The sequence below is a fragment of the Nansenia antarctica genome (genome assembly GCF_963989245.1).
Source record: "Nansenia antarctica genome assembly, chromosome: 6".
Classification (NCBI taxonomy): Eukaryota; Metazoa; Chordata; class Actinopteri; order Argentiniformes; family Microstomatidae; genus Nansenia; species Nansenia antarctica.
The window spans coordinates 23,107,228-23,119,727 of record NC_137676.1 but is presented as its reverse complement, the minus strand read 5'-3'; the positions used below and the strand labels follow the sequence as shown (position 1 = coordinate 23,119,727).

Below are 12,500 nucleotides of genomic sequence, written 5' to 3'. Positions count from 1 at the left end.
CGCCTTGTCCTTTCTTCTGAGCCAGAGCCAGAAGCTCCCTTGTTCAGCCTCCTCCGCCAGGTCTTTGAGCGCCTTTCTCAGCTTGGATCCTGTGATCCCCAGCGACCTCAGGAGCCGCTGTGTAGATGTTCCTGTATAGCCTCTGCACCCAACTTCCACAGGATAGGTGACTGCCCTCCACCCTGCTTGCGAGCACGCAGCTGCCAAGTCTGTGTACTTTTCCTTCTTTCTCTCGAAGGCAGCCTCCATCCCCTCTTCCCATGGAACGGTCAGCTCCACCATGATGACTGTCCTCATCGGGGTAGACCAGAGTACGACATCTGGCCGAAGGGAGGTTGATGTGATCTCGTGTGGGAACTTCAGCTGTCGATCGAGGTCAGCTCTCATGTTCCACTCTCCTCCAGGAGACAGGAGGGACCACTGCTTCGTGCTGCTGCCCTGACTTTCTCCCCCTTGCCGGACAAACTGGATCCGCTGCTGTGATGTGACTGGGCTGCTCTTGTTTGATTCCAGTCTGCGTGCTTCCAGAATTTCTGCTAGTTTGCGCAGCACCCGGTCGTGCCGCCATCTGTACCGACCCTGCGTCAGTCCCGCCTTGCATCCAGAGAGGATGTGTCGCAAGTTTGGGTTGTTGGCGTTGCAGAGTTGGCAGGTCTCCTCTGTGCCGTACCAGAGGTGCAGGTTCCGGGAACTGGGAAGGGTGTCGTAGGTGGCCCTGATCGAGAAGCTCAGCCTTGCTTGGGGCAGCCTCCACATATCCTTCCATGTGATGGCTCTGTTGATCACAGCCTCCCACGTTGTCCACCTTCCTTGCTGTTGTTGGCCCACGGCTCTGATTTTGTAGCACTCCTCTTCGATCTTTACGACTTCAGAGATCACTAGATCTTTCCTTTCCTTCCTCGTTGCCTTGGACCACATCTTGGGTGCTGATCCCCATCCAAAACCAGTCCTGCCTGGCTGCAGCACCCCGACGATCTCCTGGTGTTTCAAGCGATTGATGGCCTGGTCAACTGCCTGCGTGGCATCCCACTTGCGTCCTGTGCGAACCTGGGCCTTGCTGTGTTGGACAAACGGGTCGGGTGAGTCTCTCAGCTCGAACACGAGTCTCACTTTCTCCTGTTTATAGCCCAGGCTGATGGATTTCAGTGGGAGCTTCAGTGTGGTTCTTCCAAACAGCGCTGTATTAGTGAGGCAGCGGGGAAGGCCCAGCCACTTGCGGATGTAGTTGTTGGCTTTTGCGTCCAACTTCAGCACTGTTGTTAAAGTGATGTCACACAACTTCAGGGGCCACATGAGACGTTGGTATAAGGTGAACTGGTAACACCACACCTTGAATTTCCCTGGCAGGAGGCTTTGGTCGATCTTCTTCAGGCCGTCCAAGAGCTGGGAAGTGACAGAAGAAGCCATGTGCTTGTCAGAAAGGTCAGCCGTGTAAAGCCTTCCGAGGCTTCGCACAGGATGGTCCACTAGCAGCGGGATCTTCTCGCCATCCACTGAGAAAGAGATGTTGTCATTCCGGACTCCTTTCCTGATTGAGAGACTGCGGGACTTAGTTGGTTTTATCCTCATCCGGGCCCATGTTAGGAGCTCCTCAAACCTCTTCAGAAGTCTCGCTGTGCACGCTGCTGTCTGAAGGAGTGTGGTGACATCATCCATATAGCTCCGTAGGGCTGGGAGTCGCAGACCTGACTGGGATCTGATTCCTCGGACCATCTGTCTTCCGCCGATTAGGATGATCTCAAACGCTGCTGTGAAAAGGATGGGGGAGATCGAACAACCCATCGCTATCCCTTTCTCCAGCCGGTGCCAACACGTTGAGAACTCCTGGGTTGTGTAGCATACATGGAAGTTGTTAAAGTAGGTTGCTAGTAGGCTCTGGATGCACGGTGGTATGTGGAAGAATTTGAGGGCAAAATGGATGAGCTGGTGGGGAACAGACCCATATGCATTTGCAAGGTCCAGCCAAACGACGTGCAGGTCTGATTTGCTCCGCTTCGCTGTCTGGATCTGTTCCCAGATCATAGCCGAGTGCTCCACGCAGCCAGGAAATCCTGGGACGCCTGCCTTCTGACAGCTGGTGTCGATGTAATTGTTTGCCAGGAGGTAGCTGGTCATGCGCTTTGCCATCACTGAGAAGAAGATCTTCCCCTCCACATTCAATAAGGCTATGCCTCTGAATTGGCTGATGTTATGGGAGTCTTTCTCTTTCGGGATGAAGGTAGTGACTGCTCTGCTCCATGCTGAAGGGATGGATTCTGTTTTCCAGGCAATGCCCATTAGTCTCCACAAAAGCTTCAGGGTCATTGGGCAGTTCTTGTATACCCTATAGGAGACGCCATTTGGTCCGGGTGCAGATGCAGCTCTCGCATGCTCCACCGCCTGCTTAACTTCAGACCATCTGGGGGGTGTGGTGTCAAACTGAGAAGAGGGCTCGGGTGGGAGCGGTACGTGCCCTGGGGAACCAAGGGGACTCTCCTTTTGGCTGTCACTGAGCTGGTCCTTGATGTGTTCCTCCAGCTCCTGCTCGGTGGTCTGCAGCTTCCCCGATTTCGTCTCCTCAAGCAAACCCCGGGCGTACTTGAACGGGTCCCGGAAGAAGTTCGTCCTTGCCTTTTCCTTGTTGCTTCTACGTTTCCTGATCCTTTCAGCTCGCCTCAGGTGGGTGAGTCTGGTTCTGATCTGACTCCAGAGGTTCTGCAAGCCCTCCTTCTCCTCTTCCTCAGCTCTCCTCCATGCCTTCCGCAAACGTCGCCGCTCCTTTACCAGCTGGAGGATTTCTCTCTCCCGTCTCCCGCTCTGCCTAGGAACGGTCCTCCTCTGAGGCATCTCTCCAAATCTTCCCTTGCCTTCCTCATAGATGATATGGCCGAAGATGTTCAGCTTGGACGTTGTGCTGCCTCTTAGACTGTTCTGGAGGGTGGTATGTAAGCTTTCGTCGAAGCTTCTCCATGAATCCTTGTCGCTGGCCTTTGGCCACCTGATCTTGGGTTTCCGGTCTGGCTTCTCTGGGGTTTCCTTGGTGGATTCTCTACCTGGCGTTCTGCTCTGATGCTCCTGTTGTGGGTCGTGCAGATGTGGTTGCAAATCCTGCTGGGGAGGCTGTTCTTGCTCTCTCTCACCGGATGCAATGGTGGGATCAGTAGCACTGTGGTGCTCAACCTGGCTCTGATTCCTCCTTGTCTGACCTGCTGGCGCAGTGCAAGTTTGCATCTGATAGCTGCCGCCGCATTTTGTCCTCCCCTGGTGGATCCGCAGGCCCAAGTAGGTTGTTACTTTGGACCACCCACAGCTGCATTCTCTCAGGATCCTTTGATCGTTAGTCGTTGCCGTTCCAGTCGTTACCGTGTTATCTGTCGTGATTGGTCCATCTTCCATCCCGCCTCTCGGTGGACCGCCGGGTTGTTTTTTCCTTATTTTGCTTGTAGTTAGTTTGGGGAGTCCCTGTAGCAAGGCTACAAGGACGTGTTTAAAGGGTAACTAGCCCCGCCACCCCCGGTGCAGTCTTTCCTGCCGCCAGCCAGACTTCCCTGGCAGCCCACCAGTCTTTCCTGGATGCCAACTGCTCTTTTCTCAGTAGTCACTGGCAAGCCAGATTAAATAGATGAAAGCACAGGTGGGTATACCTGCTGGGCATTGCTGCCTGTCGCACCTCCGACGGTGCCAGTGGGCTGACTGCAGGGTCGTCAGCCGGGAGCCACCCTTCACTGATGTTTCGCTCCTTTAATCCCGGAACATCTCAAGGTGGTGGAGCAGTGACAGGGACGTCTCCCTGCCACTCCCTGCAGCCAGCCCTAGGATCCTCCTTTCCCCCACGCCTTGTCCTTTCTTCTGAGCCAGAGCCAGAAGCTCCCTTGTTCAGCCTCCTCCGCCAGGTCTTTGAGCGCCTTTCTCAGCTTGGATCCTGTGATCCCCAGCGACCTCAGGAGCCGCTGTGTAGATGTTCCTGTATAGCCTCTGCACCCAACTTCCACAGGATAGGTGACTGCCCTCCACCCTGCTTGCGAGCACGCAGCTGCCAAGTCTGTGTACTTTTCCTTCTTTCTCTCGAAGGCAGCCTCCATCCCCTCTTCCCATGGAACGGTCAGCTCCACCATGATGACTGTCCTCATCGGGGTAGACCAGAGTACGACATCTGGCCGAAGGGAGGTTGATGTGATCTCGTGTGGGAACTTCAGCTGTCGATCGAGGTCAGCTCTCATGTTCCACTCTCCTCCAGGAGACAGGAGGGACCACTGCTTCGTGCTGCTGCCCTGACTTTCTCCCCCTTGCCGGACAAACTGGATCCGCTGCTGTGATGTGACTGGGCTGCTCCAATTTAAAATGTTAGATATTCATCCTGACTCATTTGCTAATGGCTGATTCTCATCCACTTTGGATCAGGTGATTCTGGTCCACTTTGGTACATCTGACCATGTCTGAATCTGATTGGTCCACATTGATGTATCTGACCATGGCTGTTTGTGATTGGTTCACACAGGAACGGGCTGAACGGCACCATCTCGGTGCGGCCCCTGGAGGGGCCCAGGGCGGGCCTCCTGCCCTCCTCCCACAGCGCCAACTCCCCCGAGGCCTTCACCATCCTGGACGTGGACCAGCACGCATACCTGTTCGTAGGAGGCCTACTGGGCAGCGTCAAGGTGGGTACTGGTTTATACTGGTTATACTGGTTTATACTGGTTATACTGGTTTATACTGGTTTATACTGGTTTATACTGGTTATACTGGTTTATACTGGTTTATACTGGTTTATACTGGGTTATACTGGTTATACTGGTTTATACTGGTTATACTGGTTTATACTGGTTATACTGGTTTATACTGGATTATACTAGTTTATACTGGTTTATACTGGATTATACTGGTTTATACTGGTTTATACTGGTTATACTGGTTTATACTAGGCAGCGTCAAGGTGGGTACTGGTTTATACTGGTTTATACTGGTTTATACTAGGCAGCGTCAAGGTGGGTACTGGTTTATACTGGTTTATACTGGGCAGCGTCAAGGTGGGTACTGGTTTATACTGGCTTATACTGGTTTATACTGGTTTATACTGGTTTATACTGGTTTGTACTGGGCAGCGTCAAGGTGGGTACTGGTTTATACTGGCTTATACTGGTTTACACTGGTTTATACTGGTTTATACTAGACAGTGCCAGGGAAAATACTGTGCTAAACCCACCTCTCCAGGTAAATGCCTACCTGTATCTGTCCAGTAGGTGGCGTACTGTCCACTGCCGACATACATACATACATCCCTGTTCACCATGTCATGTTTAACTCATGTCTTCAACCGCATTTCATTGTCTGGTACTTGTAAAATGTAATGTAATGTAATGTAATGTAATCTGATCTACTGTCTGTGGCTGTGCCTGATGGTGGTAGCGGTGTGTTTGTGCTTGTTTGCGGTGCAGAAGGCGGAGGCGGTGAAGACCACCACGTTCTCGGGCTGCATGGGAGAGACGTACCTGGACAACAAGCCTGTGGGCCTGTGGAACTACAGGGAGAGGCAGGGCGACTGCAGGGGCTGCGTGGTCAGGTAGGACCGCTGTTACAACACCTGTTATAACACCTGTAATAACCCTGGCCCTGACCCTAGCACTGACCCTAGCCCTGGCCCTGACCCTAGCACTGACCCTGAACCTAGCCCTGACCCTAGCCCTAGCACTGACCATAGCACTGACCCTGACCCTAGCCCTGACCCCGAACCTAGCCCTGACCCTAGCCCTGACCCTAGCCCTGACCCTGACCCTAGCCCTGACCCTAACCCTGGCCCTGACCCTAGCTCTAGCACTGACACTAGCCCTGACCCTGAACCTAGCCCTGACCCTGACCCTAGCCCTGACCCTAGCCCTAACCCTGACCCTAGCCCTGACCCTAGCTCTGACCCTGACCCTGACCCTAGCCCTGACCCTGACCCTGACCCTAGCTCTGACCCTGACCCTAGCCCTGACCCTAGCCCTAACCCTGACCCTAGCCCTGACCCTAGCTCTGACCCTGACCCTAGCCCTGACCCTAGCCCTGACCCTGACACTAGCCCTGACCCTGAACCTAGCCCTGAACCTAGCCCTGACCCTGACCCTAGCACTGACTCTGAACCTAGCCCTGACCCTAGCCCTGACCCTGAACCTAGCCCTGAACCTAGCCCTGACCCTGACCCTAGCCCTGACCCTGACCCTGACCCTGACCCTAGCCCTGACCCTGACCCTGACCCTAACCCTAACCCTGACCCTGACCCTAACCCGACCCTGACCCTAGCCCTGACCCTAAACCTGACCCTAACCCTGACCCTGAACCTAGCCCTGACCCTGACCCTAGCCCTGACCCTGAACCTAGCCCTGACCCTGACCCTAGCCCTGACCCTGACCCTAGCACTGACCCTGACCCTAGCCCTGACCCTAGCACTGACCCTGACCCTAGCCCTGACCCTAGATCTGACCCTGACCCTAGCCCTGACCCTATTCCTGACCCTGACCCTAGCCCTGACCCTAGCCCTGACCCTGACCCTAGCACTGACCCTGACCCTAGCCCTGACCCTAGCACTGACCCTAGATCTGACCCTGACCCTAGCCCTGACCCTAGCCCTGACCCTGACCCTAGCCCTGACCCTGACCCTAGCACTGACCCTGACCCTAGCCCTGACCCTAGCCCTGACCCTGACCTAGCCCTTCTAATAGAGTACAATCTAAAGATGGAGGATGTGTCTGTGCCCCCCCCCCTGCAGCCCCCAGCCCACTGACACGGAGGGCACGGTGCAGTTTGATGGGGAGGGATACGCAGCCGTAAGTCGCCCCACCCGGTGGAACCCCAACGTTTCCACAGTGATGTTCAAGTTCCGCACCTTCTCCACCGACTCCCTGCTCATGTACTTCGCCACCAAGGACATGGTAACTACTACCTGTACATACACACACACACACACGCGCACGCACACGCACACACACACACACACACACGCACACACATATGCACACACACACACACACAGATGTGCACACACGAACACCAAGGACATGGTATTATTATTATTATTATTATTATTATTATTATTGTACACACACACACACATTAAAATACAATACTCAAACAGTCACTGACTACCGCGCCCCTTCCCTCCGCTATCCCCCCCCCCCCCCTCTCTCCCCCCCCCCCTCTCTCCCCATCCCCCCCTCTCTGCAGAAAGACTTTATGAGTGCAGAGCTGGCAGACGGGCGTGTGAAGGTGAGTGTGGACCTGGGGTCAGGGGTCAGCTCTGCCACCAGCACCAGGAGACACAACGACGGCCGGTGGAAGTCCTTCACTGTGTTCCGCACCAAGAAGCAAGGTGAGGCCTGTCTCCTACCAGGAGGTGGTGGAGGAGGCGCCAGGGGAGGCTGGTCTCCTACCAGGAGGTGGTGGAGGAGGCGCCAGGGGAGGCTGGTCTCCTACCAGGAGGTGGTGGAGGAGGTGCAGGGGAGGCTGGTCTCCTACCAGGAGGTGGTGGAGGAGGAGCCAGGGGAGGCTGGTCTCCTACCAGGAGGTGGTGGAGGAGGCACCAGGGGAGGCCGGTCTCCTACCAGGAGGTGGTGGAGGAGCCAGGGGAGGCTGGTCTACCAGGAGGTGGTGGAGGAGGCGCAGGGGAGGCTGGTCTACCAGGAGGTGGTGGAGGAGGAGCCAGGGGAGGCTGGTCTCCTACCAGGAGGTGGTGGAGGAGGTGCCAGGGGAGGCTGGTCTACCAGGAGGGGGTGGAGGAGGCGCCAAGGGAGGCTGGTCTCCTCTCCAGAAGGTGGTGGAGGAGGCGCCAGGGGAGGAGGCGCAGGGGAGGCGCAGGTAGAAATCGGAGGACGGGGGCTCATTGTAATGCACAGGATGGAATGAGGAGGATTCCATGATTGACAACGAGCCCGTCCTCTGATTTCTACCTCCGCCAGCCTCCCCTGGTAGATACCATGGCTGCTGCCTCTCAGCTGTGAGGTCCCAGACCCAGATTAAGGCTGGTTAGAGAACTCTAAGGGGGTGTAATTTTTTCAGTCCCACTCCTATCCTAGAGATTTGACAAGAAGGATGGGTGAGAGAGAGAGAGAGAGAGAGAGAGAGAGAAGGGATGACAGGAAGGATGGGTGAGAGAGAGAGAGAGAGAGAGAGAGAGAGAGAGAGAGAGAGAGAGAGAGAGAGAGAGAGAGAAGGGATGACAGGAAGGATGGGTGAGAGAGAGAGAGAAGGGATGACAGGAAGGATGGGTGAAAGAGAGAGATGACAGGAAGGATGGGTGAGAGAGAGAGAAGGGATGACAGGAAGGATGGGTGAGAGAGAGAGAAGGGATGACAGGAAGGATGGGTGAGAGAGAGAGAGAAGGGATGACAGGAAGGATGGGTGAGAGAGAGAGAAGGGATGACAGGAAGGATGGGTGAGAGAGAGAGAGAAGGGATGACAGGAAGGATGGGTGAGAGAGAGAGAGAAGGGATGACAGGAATGAGAGAGAGAGAAGGGATGACAGGAAGGATGGGTGAGAGAGAGAGAGAAGGGATGACAGGAAGGATGGGTGAGAGAGAGAAGGGATGACAGGAAGGATGGGTGAGAGAGAGAAGGGATGACAGGCAGGATGGGTGAGAGAGAGAGAAGGGATGACAGGAAGGATGGGTGAGAGAGAGAGAGAGAGAAGGGATGACAGGAAGGATGGGTGAGAGAGAGAGAGAGAAGGGATGACAGGAAGGATGGGTGAGAGAGAGAGAGAAGGGGTGACAGGAAGGATGGGTGAGAGAGAGAGAGAGAGAGAGAGAAGGGATGACAGGAAGGATGGGTGAGAGAGAGAGAGAAGGGATGACAGGAAGGATGGGTGAAAGAGAGAGGAGGGATGACAGGAAGGATGGGTGAGAGAGAGAGAGAGAAGGGATGACAGGAAGGATGGGTGAGAGAGAGAGGAGGGATTACAGGAAGGATGGGTGAGAGAGAGAGAGAGAAGGGATGACAGGAAGGATGGGTGAAAGAGAGGAGGGATGACAGGAAGGATGGGTGAGAGAGAGAGAGAGAAGGGATGACAGGAAGGATGGGTGAGAGAGAGGAGGGATGACAGGAAGGATGGGTGAGAGAGAGAGGAGGGATGACAGGAAGGATGGGTGAGAGAGAGAGAGAGAAGGGATGACAGGAAGGATGGGTGAGAGAGAGAGGAGGGATTACAGGAAGGATGGGTGAGAGAGAGAGAGAAGGGATGACAGGAAGGATGGGTGAGAGAGAGAGGAGGGATGACAGGAAGGATGGGTGAGAGAGAGAGAGAGAGAAGGGATGACAGGAAGGATGGGTGAGAGAGAGAGAGAAGGGATGACAGGAAGGATGGGTGAGAGAGAGAGAGAAGGGATGACAGGAAGGATGGGTGAGAGAGAGAGAGAGAGAAGGGATGACAGGAAGGATGGGTGAAAGAGAGAGGAGGGATGACAGGAAGGATGGGTGAGAGAGAGAGAGAAGGGATGACAGGAAGGATGGGTGAGAGAGAGAGGAGGGATTACAGGAAGGATGGGTGAGAGAGAGAGAGAGAGAGAGAAGGGATGACAGGAAGGATGGGTGAGAGAGAGGAGGGATGACAGGAAGGATGGGTGAGAGAGAGAGAAGGGATGACAGGAAGGATGGGTGAGAGAGAGGGGAGGGATGACAGGAAGGATGGGTGAGAGAGAGAGGAGGGATGACAGGAAGGATGGGTGAGAGAGAGAGAGAGAAGGGATGACAGGAAGGATGGGTGAGAGAGAGAGGAGGGATTACAGGAAGGATGGGTGAGAGAGAGAGAAGGGATGACAGGAAGGATGGGTGAGAGAGAGAGGAGGGATGACAGGAAGGATGGGTGAGAGAGAGAGAGAGAAGGGATGACAGGAAGGATGGGTGAGAGAGAGAGGAGGGATGACAGGAAGGATGGGTGAGAGAGAGAGGAGGGATGACAGGAAGGATGGGTGAGAGAGAGGAGGGATGACAGGAAGGATGGGTGAGAAAGAGAGGAGGGATGACAGGCAGAACCGGGAACCCTGTGGTTACTTGGTGGACACTTAGGGTGTTACGCCACTAAGCTCCCCAGAAATATGTCTTGATGACAGATTTTCTTTTTCTCTGAATAAATTGACCTCAATTAAAGGTTGGATGCTTCTCTTTTTGTTGTTGTGTGACATTAAGCTAGTTCACCAAAAGGTGAATTGTTTTCTAACCCTTTGTACTCCTCTTCCCCAGGGGTGCCAGGAATATTGGAGGCCACTGTGTACCGCCAGTGTATCAGTGTGTGGCGTGTGTGTGTGTGTGTATTTCATATGTATGATGATCTGATGGTTCCCTCCACCCTCCCCAGCGACTGTGACCATCGTAGACATCGACACCAACGAGGAAGAGAAGTTGTCCACGGCAACACCGGGCGCTGCTACGGGTCTCAACCTGAAGGAGGACGAAAGGATCTACTTTGGGGGTCTCCCCACCATCGGCAACTACAGGTAGGGGGTCTCCCCTCAGAACACTACAGGTAGGGGGTATCCCCTCAGAACACTACAGGTAGGGGGTCTCCCCTCAGAGAGCAGGACGTATGTGTGTGGTGTATGTGTGTTTAGGGTCCTGAACTGTGTGTGTGTGTGTGTGTGTGTGTGTGTGTGTGTGTGTGTGTGTGTGTGCGTGCCTGGTTTGTTTGTGTGTGTGTGTGTGTGTGTGTGTGTGTGTGTGTGCGTATTGTTTGTTTGTTTGTTTTATGGGGCGGCTGTGGCGCAGGAGGTAGAGCTGCGGTCTAATGATTTCAAGGTTGGCAGATCGGCGGTTCGAGCCCTGACGAAGTGTCCTTGAGCAAGACACTGAACCCCAAATTGCTCCCAGTGAGCGGGCCGGCGCCTTGCATGGCAGCTTGTCGCCATTGGTGTGTGAATGTGTGTGTGAATGGGTGAATGAGAGGCCGTTGTAAAGCGCTTTGGATAAAGGAGCTATATAAGTGCAGACCATTTACATTTTATCCATTGTGTCCAAGTTATCCAAGTTTCCATTAGCCGGCGGCGGCTCGCTAACGTGGTGGTCGACGGGGTGTTAAACTTGGTGAAAACCCAAATCAGTCTGGTTCTGTTCATGAAGCTGAAGTACTGTGTGAGACTTGATCACATGACCTGTGTCTGTGCCCTGTGTCTGTGAGGGCTCACTGACTCCCCTCTCTGGCTTCCTCTTCCAGGTCAGAGGTCACTAAGAAGCAGTATGCCGGCTGTATGAAGGACATAGAAGTTTCCAGAACCCCCTACAACCTCCTGAGCAGCTCTGACTACACAGGCCTGACTAAAGGCTGCGCTGTCGAGGTGAGTTTATCAGACATGGGCCTGACTAAAGGCTGCGCTGTCGAGGTGAGTTTATCAGACATGGCTGCGCTATAGAGGTGTGTTTATCAGACATGGGCCTGACTAAAGGATGCGCTGTAGAGGTGTGTTTATAAGACTGAGTGGCCTGGGGTGGTCCAGTGGTCCAGACCTGGACCTGACTAAAGACTGTAGAGGTGAGACATGGACCTGACTAAAGACTGTAGAGGTGAGAGTCTCTGATTAAAGAATTGAATAAAATCCAGGTTTATATATCGTGTACACAGAACAGCCAGTGAAATGCGGAGGGCAAGCTAGAAGCTAGCTCCTCAACGCCGCCTCAGATAAGAACAGACTGACTAAGGTGGGAGTACAGCAGCAGCAGTAGTATGTCAAGGCTGCTCGATGGACACGAGAGGTCAACACCACCAGAATGTATTACCCCTCTCTCTCTCTCTCTCTCTCTCTCTCTCTCTCTCTCTTCCACAACTCGCTCCTGTCTCTCAGCCGTCCAGTTATAAATGAATAGAAACAGGCACTGCTGTCATGAATTATGTCTTGGTGTTTTGCTCTCTTCCGAAAAAACATGAAGAATAATGAAAGGGTTGAGAGGAGACCAGAGAACAAGAATAAAGAAGGGAATTAGGGAGTGAGGGAGTGAGGGAGGGAGGGAGGCAGTGACTGCGAGATGAAGAAGGGAAGGAGAGAGTGATGGATAGTTGAAGGAGGGAAGGAGAAAATTATGGAGAGATGGGGGAAAGAGAGAGGAGATGGAGTGATTGTGGGAGAGTGTGATGGAGGTAAAGAACAGAGAAGAGATACCACTTTTAAAAAGTGATGTTTTAGTTATGGACAAGACTCACACACACCCACACACACACTCACACACACTCACACACAGACAGTGAGATAGTTTGAATGTTCCCAGCTACACTTCAGAAACAAGACAGAATCTGAACCCAGAATGAGAAGAACACCTTGTTCTGATCCGTGTGTGTGTTTGACAGGCAGGGCCCACTGAGGAGAACCAGGGTCTCACAACCCCTGCCCACACACACACACACACACACACACACACACACACACACACACACACACACACACACACACTGTAGTTCTGGAATCCACACATTCAGATCCTAAGCATACAGTATCAATATGCAATTATGGAAAGTTTACTTTCTATCCAGTTATGGTTAGGGTGTGAGGGTGTTAGGGTTAGGGTTT

At 53.7% G+C, this 12,500-nt stretch overlaps 1 protein-coding gene across 1 annotated transcript in view; it reads left to right on the top strand.

The window, feature by feature from the left end:
- lama2 (laminin, alpha 2) overlaps positions 1–12,500 on the top strand; it is a gene marked incomplete at both ends in the record, with an annotated part of 430,348 nt that overhangs the window by 383,557 nt on the left and 34,291 nt on the right. The window contains 6 exons of the mRNA XM_080534306.1: positions 4,478–4,637; positions 5,415–5,539; positions 6,725–6,887; positions 7,180–7,324; positions 10,304–10,442; positions 11,156–11,276. Of these exons, the coding sequence (XP_080390432.1) occupies positions 4,478–4,637; positions 5,415–5,539; positions 6,725–6,887; positions 7,180–7,324; positions 10,304–10,442; positions 11,156–11,276 (853 nt within the window). The remainder of the gene's footprint in view (positions 1–4,477; positions 4,638–5,414; positions 5,540–6,724; positions 6,888–7,179; positions 7,325–10,303; positions 10,443–11,155; positions 11,277–12,500) is intronic.